The sequence below is a fragment of the Cebus imitator genome, unplaced genomic scaffold (assembly GCF_001604975.1).
Source record: "Cebus imitator isolate Cc_AM_T3 unplaced genomic scaffold, Cebus_imitator-1.0 Scaffold19, whole genome shotgun sequence".
Classification (NCBI taxonomy): Eukaryota; Metazoa; Chordata; class Mammalia; order Primates; family Cebidae; genus Cebus; species Cebus imitator.
Genome location: NW_016107334.1, coordinates 10,958,249 through 10,980,589, shown reverse-complemented (window position 1 = coordinate 10,980,589; position 22,341 = coordinate 10,958,249). Strand labels below are relative to the sequence as shown.

Genomic DNA, 22,341 nt, shown 5'->3' with positions numbered 1-22,341 from the left:
TTCAGGCTGAACCATATTCCACTGTGTGTCTGCGCCAGGTTTTGCTGATCCCCTCAGCCAGGCACAGACACTCGGGTTGCTCCCACCCCTTTGCTTTTGTGGAAGATGCCACTATGAACATGTGTATGCAAATATCTGTTCAGAATCCTGTTTTTACTTCTTTCAGGTACAGGAGGTGTATAGGTTTTAAGTGAAAAATTTGAAGATTTTCCTAAAATGCCATTTGATTTCCCTTGGGATAACTGCTTTCAAGTAACGGTGTTTGAGATATTAAAATTTGAATTTCCAACATTTTTCATAAAGAAAAAATCTTTTTTAAAAAACATTGCAGCCTCCTCCAACTTGACCTTCCTTGGTCAAATAGCCATGAGCTGCAGCTCAGCACTGACCCATCTTTCTGGGGAGCCCAGGAAGGGGGCTGTCAGGAGCCAGATGGGCTCCCCCGACTGCCATGGTGTAGCTTTGTTCTCTGATCCATGATGTAAGCAGCCTGCCCAGGGCTGCTGTGCACAGCCATTGGTGTTCAAGGTCACAGACACAGCTCAAGGTCACAGACACAAGCAGAGCTGCCCTGTGCTGAGAGCAGACCTCTCTCCGCTGGCGAATTCTCCAGATGAGACTTTCTTGAGGATAAGCACCCCCTGCTTCTCACATACTCAGAAAGAAAAAAGTAAACAGTGGGCCTCCCCAGGTTGGGAAAGTCTGAACCAAATGTCTCTACCCCACTAGCCAGCACGAAAGGCTGTCTGTAGCCTGCAGGCATGTTTTAGGCAGACTACACAGTGGTGGTAACATTTACAAATGAGTTCCATTATTGAAAACTTGGGAGAGGCTGGGCGTGGTGGCTCACACCTGTGATCTCAGTCCTTTGGGAGGCCTAGGCGGGTGAATCACGAGGTCAGGAGTTTGAGACCAGCCTGACCAACATGGTGAAACCCCATCTCCACTAAAAATACAAAAATTAGCCAGTCGTGGTGGCACATGCCTGTAATCCCAGCTACTCAGGTGGCTGAGACAGGAGAATCTCTTGAACCCGGGAGGAAGAGATTGCATTGAGGGAAGATCGTGCCACTGCACTCCAGCCTGGGTGACAGAGCAAGACTCCGTCTAAAAAAAAAAAAAAAAAACTTGGGAAAGCGCATGTCAGATCTGAATGCTGGCTTCTCTGGACCCGTTCAGGCGATCTTGCAGTTTCGGGTTCCTGGAGTCTCCACAGGACCTCCTCCCTACTATGGGGTCCCAAGCTAGGATCTGTGGGCATCGGGAGTACCTCGCCCAACTAGAGAGACCAAACATGGCACAGGGAAGTTAGCGGGCAGCAAGGAGATGTGGCTCAAACCCATCCCCATTAACACATCAGCTGCACAGAGGGCAGTTGGGAGAGGAAGGGGCACGAGCTCTGCCTGGGGTTGAGGTGTGGACCCTAGTCACATGAGGGGCAGGGCCAGGCCTTAAGCAGCCTCCCCACCCCAGAGGTCACCTGCCCTTGAAATATACCTAATTTTCTTTCTGTCTCTTTTACAAAATAAGTCCTGGGTCGCATGGGCCCTGCTGTGGTGGGAGGAGGGAATGGTGCAGCTCTGAGAAGCAGTATGTCACCGCAGTTTGGGGTTAGAGGAAGACCCATAGACTTCACGCACGCCAGCCTCTGTCTTCAGTTTGGACTATCCATTCTTTAAGCTTTATTTGGGAAAGGGGATGAAAGTTTCCCTTGTTTTATTGCAATTAAAAATTTAACCTTTTTTGAAACAATCACAAGCCTACAGAAAAATGGAACGCGCAGGGCAAAGCTGGTCTGACCCAGTGGAGAGAAACGTGTGATCCCGGCACGGTCAGCTCCAGTGCCCCAGTTAGTCCTTCACATAAACAAGGACTGTCTCTACAGAACTGCGCAGGGCAGCCATGGACACCAGGGAATTACCACTGGTCTCTCATCAATTACAGAGGCCCCTAATGTAGTAACATATTCCATCCATCCCCCTGTGGGGGGACCATGTCCTCTGTCCATACTTCCCCTGAGTGGGCGCCCTCATCACCTGCCTGGACGCTGACACCCAGAGTAACCTGTTCCCATGGGCTCCGGTTCCACATCCCCCAGTGCGGGCACCCTCCTTGCCTTCTGGGTCCCAGCAGTGCCTTGTTCCAGGTCACCCCAGACCTCCCCACCCCACACATCCCATGTTCTGCCCCATACGACAACTTTAGAATGGAAGAGTTTTACAGTTTATTTTTCAATTAAAAATCAAAACAAAACAAAAATGAATACTCAAGAGGCATTGTAGTTAGGAACTGGGTAAAACAACAAATTCCAGAGAGCCCTAAAGAAACCTTTAACCAGGAAATGATTTAAAATGGATATCTTCAAAGTAAGGATTGTAGCATTTTTCAGACAGCTCTTTGTAGACATTAAAAATATAGGCAGAGGCCACGTATAGAAATGAAACGTTCTCATCTGAAGCCAGACCATTTGGTTTGGGGAATTAAGGCAGGAGAAAAATGAAGTCTGCTAAGTAAAAATTAATGATTTCTCAGGAATTTTTAGGATGTTGAACAGCTTAATTGCACAGTTTGGGTGGATATGTGTTGAAGAAAGTAATTTTAGGAGACTGGGACGTTGTGCAATCATCTTAACTTGGGTCAGGATTGTAATTATTGCAATAACAGAATGTTGCTATGTGACTGAAATGGGAAGCAGTTCTTAAAAAGTGCTTTAAGAAATAACAACAAAATGTCCACTCTCTCTCTCTCTCTCTCTGGACTTCCTTAATTATAAATTCCAGGTAACCCAGTGCTGGCTAAATATAGGTCCAGTGGTCATCTATATTTATAACGTCTTTTTCAGGCGGAAGTCACTGGAGCAATACAGAATTAATTTGGTGTGTAGGTTTTTATAGGGTCTAATTAGTTGTGTTTTTCTTAAGCAAACCAACTGGGATCAATAACATTATATGACTAAACTCAGACGACCATGACTTTTAGACATGGACCCTTCCCAGAAAGCCAAGGCCCTCGGCAGATGCCGGCCCTGAAGACAGACAGCGGCTCCGAGACCAGGCACACAGCAGCTGCGGGGGCGGACAGGAAGGGCAGGCTTCGGGAGTGATAACGTATAGTTTCTTTTTTTTTTTTTGCAAAGTCTCATCTACAGCCCATTCATCGCTGAGGCCTTGAATTGAGGCATTCTGTGGCTGCTATCAGTTGTTCCCGTGCAGCAGGGTTTGGCTGGGCTGGCCTGGGGAGGTGGAGTGGCGTTTTTGCAGACTGACCAGAGTATGCACTTAGCCGACCCTCCCCCAGCAGCAATGCAGCCTGCTTGAGGGCTATGAACTGCACCTGTGTTTGCAGTCACGTCCATCGGAGAGCTGAGTGGGCGGGTGGACCTTTGGAACTATCTGATGTCATTTGGGGTAGATTCGGCGTGCTTCTCGGTGACTTTGCTGCAAATGAAACATGATAAAGTAGACTGGGCTACTCCTCCTCCATTCCTCAGGATCTTCAACAAACACAAAGTCTCTTCTGGCAGAGTGGACCCCGGCTGGCAGCACCCACTGAGATCTTGTCTGAAGCTGGCTACACTCGCATTTAAAGAAAACACATAATGGGGAAGGTCCTTCTCGTAAACCCCACACCAAGCCTCGCCCCTCGAGCTGGTTCCTACCCCTCCCTTATGTGGCCCTGAAAGCCACTTCTGCTCGTCCACGCCGGTGCCCGAGGGCTCTTCTCATGGCTGGTGCGTGCTATGAATGAAGGACACTGGCCAGTTGAAGTGAGTGACTGGCTAGGATTTGCCTGCCTCAAGTCCTCAGGCCGGAGAGGCTGGTGGGGGTCTTGCCTAGACCATACAGCCAGCAGGTGGTCTGTCCGGCTCCATAGCCTCCTCCCAGCTTCAGGACTGTCCCGGGATGGTGACTGAGCAAGAGCTCAAAGGCAGGACAGCAGCGCCTGAGCCAGGAGGCACTGGGGGCACACTTACCCCGCCTCTGGACGCGGGGCCTCACTGGACAGCTGGACACAGGTGGGATGGGGGAGACCTGTGTATCCTCCCAGTGTTATTTTGTTTGTTCATTTCAGTCTGTCCGTTTCACCAGGCAGATTTTGAGCTTTTTCTGTGTTCCAGACACAGCCAGGCCCTGAGGATTGACAGACAACGTAGCGCCTGCCCTTGAAAGTTTATGGTGGAGGGAGGGAGGAGGAAGGGTGTGATAGCCGTGTCTGGGCAAACAGGCCTGGGAGGCCTGGGAGGGCTTCCTGGAGGCAGTGACAGCCGAGGTGATGGTTAAAAGCAGGGTAGGAGTTAGTCTTGTGGGTGTGAGGGGACTTGAGCAAGCACAGGGATATGAATGGGGAGTGAGGGCAGGGCCCTTTACACTGGACGACAGAGGGCAGTTCAGGCAGGGGCCAGGCCTGTGGCTGTACAGGGGGCGTGTACCCTCTGAGACAAGGAGGAGTCAGGGTGGAAATGTTAGTGCAGCCTTCCGGGAGAGACTAAGAGGCCTACCTGGGTCCGGGCAGAAGATGGGGCTGCCTGCACTAGGGCCGGGGCGATGGGCGGGGAGCGGGTCTGGGGACCATGTAAGAGCTGCCTTTGGGAAGGTTTGATGGTGGCTTTTTATCAAGACAAGGAGCGCTTCAGGAGGGAAGGTTTGGGGTGCAGGGTGGTAAGGGTGCGTGGTGGTGTTGATGCTGCTCTGGTGTGGTGGAAGTTGTGTGCTGACTTAGACAAAGACGGTACGGATCCAGCCCAGACCCTGGAGGACAGCGTTACGGGGCAGTGTGCTTGGGACCTGCTTGGACGGGCGGGGCTCCCCATAGGAGATGATGCTGAGTTGAGGCTGGAGGGACCTGGGATGGACTGGCAGGAAATGGAGAAACAGCTATCTGGGCCTGTGCTCTTGGCATTTGACATAGTTCCTGGATACAACTCAGCTTCTCCCGGGGAGGGGTTTAGAACCCACCTGCCCAGTGGCCATTCAGACCTCTGGAACCAGAACTTCCATCTGGGGCCAAGCCCCGGCCCACGTGGGGTTGCTCAAGCTGCTCAGGTGAATCTGACATGTACCAAGTAGAGAGCCTCAGACCCAGGGGTTCTGAGTCAGGGCAGCCTGGCAGTGGCCCCAGGAGGCTCACTTGGATGTGAGACTGTGGGAAATCAAGGACTCGCCTGGTATGTTTCAAAGCCATTTGTTTATGAACCTGATATAAACACACACACCTGGATATGTATATAAACATATACACATATACACAAACACACGCACACACACACACACACAACCTGAATACATATGCAGGTGGCTGTCTTTATCCACGGGTTCCACATCTACACGTTCAACCAACCTCAGATCAAAAACATGAAAAAAAAAATGTATGGTGCATGTATGAACAATTTTCTTGTCATTTTTCCCTAAACAATATAGTGTAACAACTATTTCCATAGCATTTACATTGTATTAGGAATTGTAAGTAAATCAAAGATGATTTAAACTAGTGGAGGATGTGTGTAGGTTGTATGCAAATATGATACCGTTTTTATATCAGGGATTTGAGCATCTGTGGATTTTGGTATCTGCAGGGTAGCCTGGAACCCGTCCCCCACAGATGCCAAGGCGTGACTGTATACATATGTATGCATCCGTATATAAACACTTACACACACACACACACACACACACACACACACACACATACACACACACACCCCTGAATACATGTATACATGTGTATGTACAACACACACATCCTATTCATCCACACATATGCACACGCACTCGTATATGACATAATGGGATAACATGTACATGAAACATAATATAGATCTCCCATGATATCCTTATTGAAGTGAAGGAAAATGCACACATGTTGAGGTTACTGACTCTGGGAAAGAACCTGCTGCTAAGAACGAGGGCCAAGGTGCCTGAAATCCCTCGTGGTAACTAACAGTCTTAGCCGTGCCAAGAGGCAGAGAGTTCTACAGTGAAGAATCCTGACTGTGCTGTTGACTAAATGAACCTTGAATAATTTCACTGCCCTGTGCCTCAGTTTCCCCATCTGCAAGATGAGGACAGTCATAACATCTACCCTCTACAGTTGTTATGGGAATCAAACTTATTAATTCATCTGAACTCCAAGCTTGCTGCCTGGAACGGGGCGTGTGCCCAGCAAGCGTCAGCTGCTCTTGTGATGAGCCGGGAGCACTCAGTAATAGTGAGGAGCCCTGGCTGGGGAATGGAGAAGGAGTGGGTATTGCTGTTCCCTACTAACTCCATAACCTTTTGTACCTTCCGTAGTTTTTATCACGTGCACATATTACCTAGATTTTTTTAAATGTCAGAGCATCTTGTTAAAGAGAATTACACTGCATTAAACTCTTTTCACTGTATGTTCTTTGATCTCATTTCCTCCAGTGTTCTGGTCAAGAACATTTAGCAAGGTTTTTAATGTTGTTTCAGTGGTGTTACCACTTTTAACGAGTAATGCATAAAATCGCCTATCAATGTTGAGTAAAGAGACGGGAGCATTCTGTATTCCACAAATTGTTTATTTTCTTTTTCTTTTTCTTTTTTAGAGAAGGGGAGTGGAAGCAGGAGGGGAAAGGTTTGTTTATTTTCTTGAATGGCGCATGAGACAGGCTCTAATTAGTGCATTGTGAAAATACCATGGGCACAAAAGAGAACAAGAACAATATTTAAATTTCATGTTATGACAGTCAAAAAACAATGCCTTATAGACTGGCAGTCAGATGCATTGATGAAGAGCAGATGGAGGTCGGGGTAGCACACGGGGCTGAGCAGGACTGAGGCAGCTGGGATGGTGGAGCCAGTGCCTCTCTTCTGCAATTGAGGGAGGAGGAGGAGGCTGCCAGGGCCCTCCAGTAGCGGCAACCTGTGGAAGCACCACTCCTGATGATAAAGGCAGGCGGGCTGTTCAGGAGCCGGCTGGAGGAGCAGTGCACAGAGTTGGTGAGCTGTGAGCACAGGAGCAGAGCCAGCACCTGGTGTGGACACTGTCCAAGGCCACAGCCAAGCAGCAGCCACCCAGGATGTCCAGGCTGCTAAGCAGGGAAGAACACTTGCCATCAGGGCAAATGCCAGATAAAAAAAGAACCTCACTTTCTCTGGAAGAGCACCTGGAGTGTTGCCTTTAGGCCGCCCCCTTCCTGAGTCCAGCCGCTGTCCATTTGACCCTGAAGAGGTCCTAAAAGTGTGACAATTATCTTAAACTTGACTTGTTTATCTGTATGTCATTTGGTATCAAATGTCATCACCTGCTTATCTGTGGGTAGAATGGGGAGACTGCTGGTTTAGGAACTGGGAGCCCCACAATGTGATATAATCTTAACCTCCCTGGGCCTCAATCTACCCATCTGTGAAATGGGGACATCTCTGTGGGTCCTTCTTACACCCCAATCTGTGAGTCAGGGACAGAGGGCAGCCAGGTGTCCCTCAGGTTGAACCAGACCAGTGGCCGCATCCCCACAGGTGACCCTGTGCGAGCCTGGGGGTCTCACAGCCTGGCATCCTGTTCCCCTTCCCCATGAAGGCACCCAGAGATGTGAAGGAACAGCCTCCCTTATTGAGGAGGGGCAGCCTCCTTGCACCTGGGGTGGCCCCTGTTGTGGTGGGTCAGGTGAGGACCCTAGAAGGGCTTAGGTAAGTGCGGAAGGGGACAGCCGGCAATGGCTGCATCATAAATGCAGCATCATCGGGGCCGACATGACTTTCACTGGGCCTGTGTGTCTGGGCAGCTGCCCTGCCTCCTGCTGTGTCACCCTTAATTCTCTCACTGGTTTTGCCCATGATGAAAACCTCACACTCCTGACCTGATGCCTGATGTTGCAGGGGGAGGGCAGAGGGCAGGACCACACGAGTCAGACAGAAGGACAAGGCCTCTTGGAGCATCTGACAAGGAGGTTTGTGGAAAAAGCACAGCTCAGTGACTCAGTGAGATGCTTGTAGCTGAACCTGTGTTTATCAGCACAGTCGCTCAGCGTGTGGACCACCACTGCCCACCTTAGAGAACCCGTGCTTAATATCAGAGACTTTGGTGAACTCCCCAGACACCCTCAGCAGCAAATGCTATACATCACAGGCTGGCAACCTTTTTCTTGTTCAAAGTTCACGTATGAAATATTTTACCCTTATTCTACCTAAATGTCTCCCTATCTACAGAGAAACTAGTGTTACTTGAAGATGTGAACGTTCCTGTGGTAGCCATACATGTAAGCACAGTGTTGTACATAAGTAAATATCTTGATTCTAAATTAAATCCAGATTTAACTAATATATATTATTTTATACCTTTGTTGTATTAAAATGTTTAAAAACACTAAAAATAAAACATTTGAAAGTTGAACAACAACAACAAAAAAGAAATATTTTACCCTTGTGGTCTCTGGGGTCTCTGTGGCAATTGGTCCTCTCTGCCATTGTAGTGGGAAGGCAGCCATGGGCAGCAGGGAAGGGGGAGGCGTGGCTGTGTTCCAATAACATTTATTGAAAAACAGTAGGTGGGTATGTACCCAAAAGAATCGAAAGCAGGGACACGAACAAATATTTGTACACAGCGGCATTACTCGCAATAGCCAAGAAGTGGATGTAATCCAAGTGTCCGTCAACAGATGAATGAATAAACAAAATGTGAGGTATGCAGATAATGGGAGATTAGTCAGCCTTAAAAAGGAAGGAAATTCTGACACATGCTACAACACTGATGAAACTTGAAGACATTATGCTGAATGACATAAGCCAGTCACAGAGGAAAAATGTGTGATTCCAGCTTCTTCTGCGGCTGGCTTTGCAAGGGCAGCATTGGCCGGTGTCCCTTCTCCCCTGCAGTGGGAGTGGCCCTCCCCAGCCCCTCAACCCTCATGCTAGACAGGACATAAGTGTCCAAACAGATGGCGTTCTGGCCACTGCTGCTTTCAGAGGTTGGCCTGGTCAGCATTCTGGGGACTGCCTTTCCTGGATCGCTTATGGAGAACAGCTCATGTCAGCCCAGACTTTGGGACCTTTGCAAAGGATGGTCATGGTGGCCCAGGGGTAGGCGGCTGGATGGCTTGGGGACTGGCCTTCGAGGGGAAAGGTGGCTGCCCCAAGCCTGGCTCAGCTGTTCAAAGGCCAGGTGCTGCCCCGAATGGCTTCCAGGGCCACCCTGACATGAGCCTGTGAAGGGTCAGCAGTTCCACAATTAGTCTTTCTTTGCCAGCAAGTTTTATTCAACTCTTAGTTTCTCCATGTCCCTGACTGGGAATTGACTTGAATGCCCAGAATTAAAAGACCAAAAGTTATGTAACTTCTCCAAGGGATGGTGGCAGCTTATAAGCAAACATGTTGATTAAACACTGCTGCAAGTTGAGACTCCATGATTGCCTCTGTTGCTGAATAACAGCTCTAGTGTGGGTGAGGAGGAACCTTTTGACACATATGGCAATTAACTTTGTTGAAGAAGTGAGCAAGGTGACTTATCTGTAGGAAGAAAAATAAAAATGCTTGTGAGCAAAATAGGCAGAAATAATGAGGTTTGTGATGGCAGGAAAATGTCTTGAGGTAGAAAATAAACTGAGAATCAGAATTGCAGAAAACGGTGTATTGAGCGCTTACTACCTACCTGCTGGCTCTCTGCTAGTTCTTCCACACACAAATATCTCATTCAAGTCTGGGAGCAACCCTTTCAGGGTGGTGGCTATTCATCTCATAAGGAAACAGAGAGGGTAAGCTCTGGCCAGCCAGCAGGAAGGGATCAAATTAGTTGCAGGCCTGGATTTGGCCAAAATCTGAAGCATCCCAGACCCAGAGAGGGGAATGGAGGTGCCAGAGAGAGAATTCCAGCTCCCAGGACCACCACCGTTTGTTGAGTGACCACTAGTAGGTTCTAGGCACTAAATTAGGCCCTGTATAGGTGATTCCTATTCATTCCTCATGACTGTCTTAGTATTTGATGTTCTGTGGTTGTAAGCAACAGGAACACACTAGAGCAAGCTAAAGAAGAAATGGAAGCTCCTTATTTCAAGGACAAAGTGATGTCTCCTAAACCCAAGAACAAAAGGCAGCCAGGCTGCCAGGATTGCCGGAAAGGAAAACTGAAGCGTAGTAAAGGGGCTGGGAGGCTCTCTCTTGGACTCCTTCCTTATCTTCGTGTGCAAAGATTTGAAAATGGCCATCCACAGCATCCAGGTCCCACCAGGTCCTGGATGGGCCAGTCAACTCTATTGAGGTCAGACCATAGCAGACTAAATGGCTGTGATTAAGGTGGGGACAGCCAAGGAGTTGTGAGTTGGGTAGACTTTAGTCCTGCTTAACTTTTAGTGGTAAGTAGCTTTATCCCTATTTTACACATAAGGAATTGAGATTCCCACGTGTCAAATATTCTCACTCAAGGTCACATGGCTGATCTTGGTGGAGAGGTAGGGAAGGTCTGGACCAAATTTATCTGACTCAAAACTCATGTTTGTAATCATCATATAGAACTGCTGTAGAGGACCATTAGTCTTAAATTTACCCTTTAATAAAGCTGGAAAAGAAACCAGGATGGTTTAGCCTGAGAAGATCAACCTGAGTGTCTATATGATATTCAGCCCATCTTTATTTTAAAAGCCCTTTTGGAGGATGGTGATCAACTAGCACTTCTCTGCAGCCAAGAAGCAGGCCTCCGAGAACAATGTCCCCTGCTCAAGCCAGGTCAGATGGCAAGTTGGTGCTTCAGTGAGGGCCAGCCCTTCTTGAAGGTCAGAGGCTGGGTCACAAGGCTGCTGTTGGTTCCATCCAGTCCTCAAGATGAAATCTGTCCTGACAAAGTGCCCCTGGTGGAAAATTGGGACACCTCGGGGGTTTAGATGTTCTCATCTGACCCTTTCACAATCCCCAAGCAGATGGATCCATGTGTTTTTTTTGGCTGTCCCGTTGCACTTGAGAGCAAGTGTTCATTCTTCAATATTTCAGTTTACCCATGGGGATGGAGTTTGTTTATAAATGAATGTTTTGGTGTAGACCTGAGTTGACACCAACTTAGCTACTTCAGGGATGCTTGACCCTAAATGAACATTCATTTTTGTCTAAAGAACTTGGCCATGATAGTACAAACTTTAAATGATGTTGATTTACCATGAGTTGTGGTGGAGTATGTGCTCCACGTGAAATATTACTTAGTGTTGTTTATCTAAAAATGAGTGTCTAAATCCACCTTCATGTTTATAAACAGTGGATACATACCAGAGATATGCGGAGAAGCCCAGGGGAGCATATGTTTCCTCTGGGAGGATGAGCCCCTCAGATAAGGGGGAGATTCTTGTGGGGTGGAAGATTTTCAAAGCTGTTCCTGGGACTATTAATTGATGGTATCCTCCTTCTTGTCTTGCAGATTGGAAACCTGGAAGATTACTACCATTTTTATCACAGCAAAACGTTTAAAAGATCGACCTTGAGTAGCAGAGGCCCTCACACCTTCCTCAGAATGGACCCCCAGGTACGGAGGGTCAGGATACTTTCCTAAGGGATGGAAGCTTTTCGTCTGTGGTCCTAAAACTGGTGGAGTCTGTGTTTTAATGTGATGCTGGGTAGACATGAGTTTTCCACATTCACTTTCGATACAAGACTCCTGTAGCTACGTATCAGACATCTGAACTAAATCATGTGAGCGAAGCTCTCTCAGCATTTTAAAATCAACAAAATACAATAATTCCAGGAGATACACATATGAAGCTTACCCATAAAACAAAAACTCTAGGCAATTCAAGCCAGTATTTTAATAGTGAAATTAGAGATCAGGCAGATGGGTATTTTTGTGGTTGTCATAACATGTATATTGATGGTTACTATCAATTTGAAAACTGAGGCAGTAAGTGTGACTTTTTTCCTTAAAGATTCACAGATCTTCGGGATTAGAACAAATGTAATTTGAAAAGAGGCTAACATTTTATGTTTTAATATAATCCATACTTATTGGGTGGTTAATTATACGTCCTTTCTGCATAGATTTGAAATTAGTCTTTGACAAATGTCAATCAACAGATACTTGTCAAGATTAAAAATTTAAGATGGCCAAGTGAGTTCCTCAGAATGAGTTCGTTCATCTGGCAGGTATTTTTGGAATACCTGCCACGTGGCTGGTTCCGTCCACAGCAGGGCCAGTGGAGCTGGCGGTGGGGCTGACAGAAAACGAAGCAGGAAATAGAAAAATCGGTGATATGTCACAGGGCGATGAGTGTTGAGAAGGAAATGAAATTCACATGAGAGACGGTAGCAGCCCCAACAAGGAACGGAGGTCATTGGTAAATCACAGTTTTAGGTCACAGAAGTCATCTTCTCTTAAAAGTTAACGTATGTGCTAGATGTTTGTTTGGGCTCCCTAGCTCATGCACAAAACTATTTCAGCATTTCCAGGAAATACTTAGAGTAAAGTTTTTATGGAAAAATGGGTTGTTGGTGTTGCCCCAAGCCACCTACTTCAATGACAATCAGCGCAGGAATTGTTTGGAGAGATGCGTTATCCCTGGGCTCTTACCTGACTTATCCTTCTCTGGGGCATCGCTCGATGGGGGTTTTGATTTGAAACACATGAGGAAGTGGTCCCATGGAGCTCACTCATGGACCTGGGCTGTGAAAAGGCAGACTTGTCTTGAATGTATTTCTGGATTTGTTTTGTAGGTGGATGGATGGATGGATGAATGGATGGCTAGATCGGTATGGATAAGTCGAATGAGATGGATATAAAACACTGTGCTCATTCCATTATTCCTTCATAGCAAGGGAAGGAGTTAAGTGTGTAGTAAGGGGTGACTGTGTGCTTGGGTACTTTACATGCACCATCTCACCCCATCGCATGGGGGTGAGATTACGTCTACTTGTGCTTACACCATGGAACATGAAGGAATGTTTTTCAAAGGGGCCAGTATATTTAATCCTCTAGGAAGAAAGCCAGATTGTAGTTGCTCATTCCCAAAGAGTGGGGCACTTGTGGGAGTGTGGATCAGCAGAAAACTGAGCAGCAGGGGCCTCTGTACAGCGTGCACAGGCTGGTCCTGGAGGAGAAGGTGTGTGTTCTGTGAGGGTGAGGGTGAGAGACTGTCATCTATCATCTTGGAGGAAATTCTAAGCGAGGAAAGAGGTCGATGCGGCAGCCCTCCACACTTCCACTTTACGCAAGTGATTGGTCTGCCTTGTGAAGAAACATCCTCGCTCTTCAACCGAAGTCCTTTGAATTGTTGAATTGCTACCATGCGGATAGTGACAATGAAAGCAAGCTGTTTGCATGCAGGAAGCCCCCCTCTTAGCATGCTCTGAGAAGAGACAGGGACTGTGGATTTCCTGGTCTTCCTTCCATGAGGCCTTCCCATAATAAATAATGCAGATTCTTAATTGTTAGAACTAAGGCAGAGTCAAAATAGGAGACTTAATCTGTGTTTTGACTACATCCTCTGGTGTTGGTGACTATGTTTTAAAGCTTTTAAAGGTACTCAGGTCGACTGCTCATCCCTTCCTTCCAAAAATATTGATGGTGCACCTGCTGAGTGCCGGACCCTGTGTCTGAGGAATGCGGAGCTGCCAGCAGGTCTCTGTGCTGCTGAGTCCCCTGCAGAGTGGGGGTGGGAGACCCATGCACGAGCAAGGCACTCTGAGGCAGCAGAGACAGGCTCTGCAGGGGGGCTTGAGGGTCCCCGTACCCTGGACCTGCCTCCTGTCTGCAGCACCTGAGCTGCTTGACCGACTCATTTTAGGTGCATTCAGAGTCCTATATTCATTTTGGGTCTGAGGGCCAAGCATTCCCAGGCATTAGCTGCCCCTTGACACCAGCAGAAGGAAGGATAGAGACTTCCTAGGCAAAGGCTACCATAGCAGTTATATTTTTTCAAATAAAAATCTCCTTTTCACAGAGCTTCTTAATAAGCTCCTGGCACAGCTGCTATCCATGCATCCTGCCAGTAAAGAAGAAAGGAAGAAAGGTAAACAGCCTGGGCATCCCAGGCCTTCCTGGAACCTTCCTAGGATTGGCTCACTGTTCCTCCCAGCTCTAATTAAATTGTTAGCCCCAGGGAAAGCACACAGACATCTGAACCAATTAGGAATTCAGAATCGCAACTGAAATAACCTCTGTTTAAATTCATCTAGCTTTAATGCAAACCAAATCAATTAGCTGTCAGTCTGACTAATATTTACTCTGCCCAGTCATTACAACTAAATATTTGGTGAAATTAGCTGTTTTATGTAAGTATTTAGTGTTATCTTTTATTGCAGTGCATCGGAACATTTTCCTACATTGGCAAAGCATTTTTGTGGTACATTAACATCTGGAGAGTTGTGTAATTAATATTATTAACAAAAGGAAAAGATGATTTAATATTGTTCAGAGACTTCGGAATGTCAGGCCGCCATTGTGTTCAAATGACCAAACTGGAAATGCATGTTATGGGCTTATCTGGATAAAGTTCAATCAAATACAGATGGTATTCTATGTTAATTAGCTCCAGTCCCCGTTGCATAAAAGTGCTCTGATAAGTGATGGAATTTCCAGTCCACCCCGTGTCACATCAATGCTGATAGAATATACGTTTGTTAAAGCAAAACAAAACTCAAGTTGGGGGTCAACAGCAGGACTTTCTTTGTCAAGCGCGTGTGTGTGCTTACTAGGAAGATACTTACTAGGTACTAGGAAGATACTTACTAGGTACTAGAAGATACTAGGTACTAGAAGATACTTACTAGGTACTAGAAGACACTAGGTACTAGGAAGATACTAGGTACTAGAAGATACTAGGTACTAGGAAGATACTTACTAGGTACTAGAAGATACTTACTAGGTACCTTCTTTGTACTGATCCTATACCAGAATTGTACACTCATTTTCCTTGCATTCTTAATTACCTTTACTTGATTTTGTTTTTTAACCATCTTTGAAAAGGGCCATTCTGCTCAAATTGCTTTGTTACTCAGCCCTATCCTTGGAGGAACAGCCTGAGTGTTCTCAGGGTGCAGTTATCGCTTGCTGGGTTTTTCCAAGGGCTGTCATTTAAGCAAACTGAAAGCATTTGTTTTTAACTTGTTCTTTTGCCAAAAGTCTGGAGAAGGGTGGATATTACAGAAGCATCGACCAATCACTGAAAGGGCTCACAGATTTTTTAAAAATTACTTGTTCTGATTATGTTCCAAGCTGGCTTATAGTTCGTCGTTGCTGCCTGTGTCTTCCAGACCTTACATTTTAGCGTGATGACTTGGGCTCAGCCCTTTCCTTCCTTATAGATCTCAGCCAGATTGGTGGTAGAAATGGAAGGAAAAAGATGTTCGGAGGGAGCTTTGGTGGCTCCTTCCAGGGCCGTAGGAGGCTTCGGTTTGATGCTTCATTTCAGTGCTCTAAAGCTCAGAAGTTGCAACATGACTGCAAGGACCAGAGAAGGCACTCTGTTTTGTAGGATGGGACTTTGCCCCCAGAGTTTAATCAAAGCTCGGGTTTCCTTCCAGCAGTGATGCAATGTTGAAGCAGATCTTTCCATTAACTACAGATGGAATTTTATCTGACAGTTTTGTGTGCTAGAGCAATTCAAAGTGCAAACAAACAGAAAGTTCCTGACAAGAGCACATAGACAGTAAGTGACCACATTGGTCTCAGGGGCTGATGAACTGGCTGAGGGCGGGGCCAGGCAGCAGCCCAGGGCCCAGCGGATTTGCCCATGTGCGGACAGTGGGCTGCTCCCCCATGAGGGTGATCAAATGACAGTGACAAGCTGGCTGTTCACATTTTCAGCACCACCCAGCTGGTTTTAGTGGCATGGCTACTAGGAATTGGTAAAAAGTCTGAATTTGGCCGGGTGCGGTGGCTCACACCTATAATCCCAGCACTTTGGGAGGCCGAGGTGGGTGGATCACCTGAGGTCAGGAGATCAAGACCAGCCCGGCCAACATGGCGAAACCCCATCTCTACTAAAAGTACAAAAATTAGCTGAGCGTGGTGGTAGGCGCTTGTCATCCCAGCTACTTGGCAGGTTGAGGCAGAAGAATTGCTTGAACGTGGCAGGCGGCGGTTGCCGTGAGCCGAGATCATGCCATTGCACTCCAGCCAGGGTGACAAGAGCGAGACTCCATCTCAAAAAAAAAAAAAAAAGGTTTGAATTTGTAAATATACTTTAAAAGACAGTGTTTTATTCTTTCACCTGCATGTTCAAACCTTCCACTTAGATGTCTCAAAGACAACTCAAAGTCAACATGTCCCAAACCCAGCTCACTCTCTCTGGCCCTAGTCTGTCTCAGAGGGAAGCACCCATCCGTTTTACACCGCAGAACCGGCAGCCTCTCCGTCTCCCCTACACTTGCTCCACCTCCTGTACAGCCTGGCCCTGTCATGCCCTGTGTGTCCTGCCCTAGGCCCAGTTCCTGCCACTTCTCACCTGTACCACTGCACTGCCCTCCTTGCAGCCTCATGTGGGCATCCTTGCCCCCTCCAGGCACCTCCCATGCTCCTGAGGGATCCTCTGAAATACATGCCTGATGGTGCCACAAAGCTGTATCCCCACTTCCCAAACCCTCCTTGTCCTGGCCTCCGGTGGGCCCCTGAGTCCCAGCCACCACTGGCCTTTGAAGTCCTCCTCAGACAACTTTCGCCCTTTTTCCCTCCGCAGAGCTTTTGCACAGCCTGCGCCCCACCTTTCCCCCGCTGTCGCTCTCTTCCCCACCTTCCCCTCTGGGCTCCGACATCCCTGCCACCAGGAAGCCTGCTCAGAGGCTGCAGGCGTGGCCTGCTCTTCTGGCAATCATGTGTTTGTATGCTAGATCAGGCCCCAGAGTAGGGGTACACAGAGTATTGGGAACAATGACGAGTTCAGTTTGTTTGGGATCTGTCAGGGACAGAGTCAGAGCTGGCAGGGGAGGTGCAGGTGGTTCCTGAGGGGCCTGGATTGTCAGGCCTGGAAGGGCGTTCAGTATTCCAGACCAGAGGAGAGGTGACAGGCAGCGGCCCGCCCCTGCTCTGTGGATGCAGCAGGAGAGAGGAACTTGGAGTTCAAAGTGCGCAAGCCCATCTCTTGCCAATGCGACAGGAAGTTATCGAAGGCCAAGGCTGCGTATCATTTGTTTTTACTCCTTCATAAGTCCAGCAGCTCCCCATTAAACAGCAGACAATGCTTACTGAAGCATATCTCAAGTTCTACTGATTGGGTTCACATAAGCAAGTTACATGTAAGATAAGCAGCTTCTTTCTGTGTAAATACTTCAGAAGTAAATTCAGACCCACCTTCGCTGAATTATGGGAAAACCCTAAATATGGCTTGAATGGACAAAGCTGTATCCTGCATTGCTGGAGCTAAAATAACAGAGGTACTGACTGCCTGGAGAGGAGACGCGTGGAGCAGCGTCGGACTCCACAGATTCTTAGTCTCTGCCGGGGCAGTTGTACCAAAGTCCCACAGGCTTGGGGGCTTCAACCACAGAAATGTATCGTCTCACAGTTAGCACGGTTGGAAGACTGAGATTACGGCACTGGCAGGGCTGGCTTCTTCTGAGGTCTCTCACAGCTGGCTGAATTCCTGCTGCACCCTCACGTGGTTGTCCCTCTCTGTGAGTGTCTCTGCCCTCATCTCCTCTTCTCATAGGACACTGGTTGATGGGAATCGAGATCTAAGCGTCATAGACTATTGATTGCACAGGAGAATTGCTTGAACCCGGGAGGTGGAGGTTGCAGTGGGCCAAGATCGTGCCACTGCACTCCAGCCTGGGCAACAGAGTGAGACTCCGTCTCAAAAAAAAACAAAAAAAACCCCAAAGGAATATGACCTCATATTAATGTAATTACTTCTTTAGAACCCTTATCTCCCATTACAGTCACATTCTGAGCTACCAGGGGTTAAGATCTCAGCATAAGAATTTAGGGGTTCACAGGTCAGCCCCTAACAATAGGCGAAGCTAGGCTCTAGCTGCCTGTTTTGTCAGTGAGCGGAGGTGGGTGACAGGCAGTAGGAAGAGGGCACCTTCTGTCCACTTTCAGCAAAATAAGAACTAACTTATAAATGAATAGCTTTACTTTCCCAAAGAGCTTTCACACACACTGTCCCATGAGTGGAAGGAGTGAGCTTTCACTCCTCTACTGCCCAGGCCATCAGCAGAGCGAGGACTTCGTCTCTCATGACTGTTAAGCACGGGTCTTCTAGCACCCATAGTTCAACTTTGATGGAAAGAATTCAAGAAATAATGGCCAGGCGCGGTGGCTCATGCCTGTAATCCCAGCACTTTGGGAGGCCGAGGTGGGTGGATCACAAGGTTAGGAGTTCAAGACCAGCCTCGCCAATATGGTGAAACCCCATCTCTACTAAAAATACAAAAATTAGTCTGGTGTGGTGATGGGTGCCTGTAGTCCCAGCTACTCTGGAGGCTGAAGCAGGAGAATCGCTTGGACCCAGGAGGTGGAGGTTGCAGTGAGCCGAGATCTCCAGCCTGGGCAACAGAGCGAGACTCCATCTCAAAAAAAAAAAAAAAAGGAATGGTCTCTACCCTGTTACAGTTATGGTTGCAGGTGCAGAAGTGGGGAAGGAGCTGGGCTGGCAGCTGCCTGGATGTCCTGGCAGATGGAGGGGGGTGGCCTGCTAGGCTGAGTTAGAATGTCTTTTATTCTTCTGTTCCTCTTCCTCCTCCTCTACTGCCCAGGGCTACTCACCGGTTCCCGCTGTGCGGTTGCCATGGCAGCCTGGCATTCCCTGGCCCCACCTCAAGGTGAGCCTGTGCAGCACCACAGGTGGGCCTGGGCATCTCACTGTGATGGGCTCTCACTTGTGGTGATGGTCCCCTTCCCCTCCTGGAAGATGACAGCCATCATACCAATCCCTCACCCAGGGAAAACTTTGATCTGCTTTCTGCCTCTGTCAGTCTAGCTTGGGTTCAGTGGTTTTTAGCCATTTGGGGGGATCACAGGCCCCTTTGAAACGCTGATGAAAGTTGTGGGTCCTCTCAGTCTCCAGAGGAAAAAAGAAACCGTGCTCATGCCGGCACCATTCTGCATACAGTTCTAGGGTTCTAGGGAGCCTCGCCTTCCACTCCTCGAGGGACTGTGGGATCCAGGGCAAGAGGGCCCCAGCGTGGCGCGTTAATCCTTGCCTGTCCGTGGGAGGAGGGCCATGTTGCACATTACACGGTGACAGGCACTTGCCAGGGAGTGGGAAGTTTCTTTGTTTAAATTTACCACTCAGCCTTCTCACTCAGCTCTTTGGTTGGTTGGATGTTGGCCCAGGAAGGTCCTCAGAGCAGTCGAAGTTGATGGAAACCATGATCTAAGCATCATAGACTATTGAGTGCAGAAGCTCTCAGAGAGGGACCAGTCCCAGCCCCCCACTTTACAGTTTGGAGGTGCAGGCCCAGGCAGGGTGTCCGCCTCCCACACAGAGAGAGTAACAGGTTTATTTTCTTCGGTGCTCTGATGGTTCTCTCCTGGAGGAGGCTTTAGAGTTTGGTGGCTCCTGGGTGCTGAGGTCTGGCCTCTCACTCCTCCCCTGATGTGTCCTGGTGGCTTGCAGTCCCCTTGTTCTTTCACAGTTACGGAATAAAGTAGCCTTCTCTTTGATGAAACCGAGGAGAAAAGAGAAAAGAAAGAGCTGGCTGAGCTGTCTTCCCTTTGGCTATAGCTCTGCAGAACCTGTGTGAACCTAGCATCCACAGCCCCTCGGGTGGGTATTTAAGGAAGCTCAGCAGCTGGATCCCTTGATGCTGTGTGAGACCCCTGGGGGAGGGTCTCTGTGTATGCCCTTTGTGGCCTTCACTCCATCTAAGAGCGAAGACTCAAGCCCCTCTTGTAGGACTCTCCAGTTCCCAAGAACTTCTGGGGGATTTCCTGAGCCACACCTGGGCCCCTCTGAACAGGCGAGGGCTTGAAGTTGGGGCAGAGGGACTTGGTGGCTTTGCGGGGAAGGGCAAGCGGCAGGGATTTCATGCTCTCTTTGGTGATGCTGGCTCATGAGTGAAAGTTTCAAAACACCCACCCCTGTCGCTTGTCACACCCGGGACTGATGTGTCAGCAAGCTTCTGCACTGCAGGGAAGGAGAGGTGGCCAAGGCTGCCCATAGCTGCTCGCTGTAAGGACGTGTGGACAATGAGCACAGCTCAGTGGCAGAGACAGCCTGTGACATCGCGGGCCATTTACTGCAACCTGGGCAGGGCCCCCTCCTGGGTCTCTATTTGTTTATGTTCCCCTTTAGGAACGTCCTTAGATTCTACCTGGTCTTATCAACAGAGGGACAGTCAACGGATGCCTCTTTGGAATTTGACTTCTCAAGAAGAAAGCTGGAGGAAGCACACACTGCAGAAGAAGGTGTTGCTGTGCCCTTGTCCTGAGAAGTCGATGAAGTCCTCTTCTGATTAGAACTCCCCGCCCCGGAGCGTCACTTGTCTACAAGTATGCTGCATGCTTAGCAGGAAACATACATTCGGAAAATAGATAAAAGGAAAAAGATCAGAGTGAAGTTCTGTCTTCAAAATAAGACTTTAAAGAAATCAAGACGCTTGATACAGATTTGCAGAGAAAGATGACCTGTTTGGGCCAGAAGTGGGATTTGGCAAACCTCGCCTTTGCCCCAAATCACTTACAGTTGATCTTCCACAAAAAATCAACAGATGTCATCTAGTAGTCATTAAGACCTAATCACATTTTCATTCTTGTTTCTTTTCTTTTCTTTTTTTGAGGCAGAGTCTCTCACTCTGTCACCCAGGCTGGAGTGCAGTGGTACAGTCTCTGCTCACTGCAACCTGTGAGGGTTGCTTCCATTTGACGGGAGAGCTGGAGTTTCACTCGCTTGGTTTGGGGCTGCTGGCCTACCACTGACCTCCACAGAGTGTCCACGTGGCTCCTGGTTCCACCCCGAGGGGGCACTGAAGGCAGAGGGCTTTGTATCCCAGCTAGGGAAGGGAGGGGAGGGGAGGGAGAGGCACTTTGGTCCTGGCTAGGGACCAGGTCTGTTCACGCCCATCTTCCCAGCTCCTAGCGTCCGGCACACAGGAAGACTCAGTGCACTTTTGTTGAGTGAGCAGCAGAATAAGTGACCCAAGGATGCCTGCTCTCCAGAGACATCGAGAAAGGTGAACGTGGAAAATGGCTTCCTGTTTGTGACTGGTAGGAAGTGGGATCTGGGATCCCCTGTGCTGTCCCGGAGCTGGGTGAGAAGCAGGGCAGTGACTGGAGCCCAGAGGAAGGGACAGAGTGGCTGCTGGCCAAATCAGCCTCCGCGACCACACTGTCTGCCTGCGTCCCACCTCCACAGAGAAGCCCCCATGCCTGGTCAGTCGTCTGTTGTACAGGATTCAGTTCCATTGGCCTGACAGCACCTCACTCGCCATCAGAGCCTTTCAGTGAGCATGTCTGTTAGCAGAGAGAGGGCTGCCCCTGGAACCACGCCAGAGAGAGTCTCCCAAACTGTCCTGCGGACCCCAGGCTATCATGGACCCCCTCAGAACCGTGTGCCAGTTTTGTGGGGTTTTGCCCAGAGCCCAGCAAGGGCCAGGGACTGCGATGCCCGGGCTCTTCCACCCTGCTGAGGAACACTCTTGTGACTGCTGGCTCCACGCTTTCCCACGTCTCCCAGCTGATTAGCAGGCCGTCGTCCACTTGGGCTTGAAAGGGCACAGTGTGCCTCCTCCTCTGACTAGAAGAGTGGCCTGGTGGGCACAGAGTTGGAAGGCGCCAGATGTTGTTAGAACGGGAAGTGAGTCCAGGGCCCCTTAGCACAAACAGTGCTTAGCCTGGCAGGAGGGGTGGAACATTCCCAGGAGCTTTGGGCTGTGCAGGAGCTGTGTACCACTGTATTTTATAATAGGGTGCTTAACAGAACCACTGTATTTTATAATAGGGTGCTTAACAGATTATGAAATATTGTTTGCGGCATCTTACATCAGGTAAAAGCTTTCTAGTTCAGGCAGTAATATATGGGAACATTGCAAAATGCCATCAGCAGGTGTTAGGAGCAAAATATCTCATTTTGTAGTTTTATTTTCTGGGGAAGTATCTATCAGCGGCCATTATAAATTATCTAGGACTTGGTGCTGAGGACTTTTTAAGTGTCTAACCTGAAATTGATTTTGAGCCCTTTGCGGTGTTGCTAAGGTGTCTGGTCCGCTGGTGTTTTATAGATGAATCACATCGGGGGTGGGATAGGCTGGGATGCCTCTCTCCCGGCATTCTGCCCTATACACCAGGGGTGCCTTGGAGATCAACCCCAGCCCTAAACGTGAGCTGTGTATGCAGGCGCTCAGCTCTCCTCACTCAGGACAGTGTGGGGAGGTTGAGGCTCAGGGAGGAGGGAGGGAAACCATCCCTTTGCCTTGGGTACCTTCATTCCCTGCCCACTCAGCCTCAGGCAGCTCTGTTCTTTTTTTTTTTTTTTTT

At 48.5% G+C, this 22,341-nt stretch overlaps 1 protein-coding gene across 2 annotated transcripts in view; it reads left to right on the top strand.

The window, feature by feature from the left end:
• PCSK6 (proprotein convertase subtilisin/kexin type 6) overlaps positions 1-22,341 on the top strand; it is a 189,321-nt gene that overhangs the window by 35,419 nt on the left and 131,561 nt on the right. For both annotated transcript variants that reach the window (XM_017518901.2, XM_017518895.2), the window contains exon 2: positions 11,356-11,460. In XM_017518901.2, the coding sequence (XP_017374390.1) occupies positions 11,356-11,460 (105 nt within the window). The remainder of the gene's footprint in view (positions 1-11,355; positions 11,461-22,341) is intronic.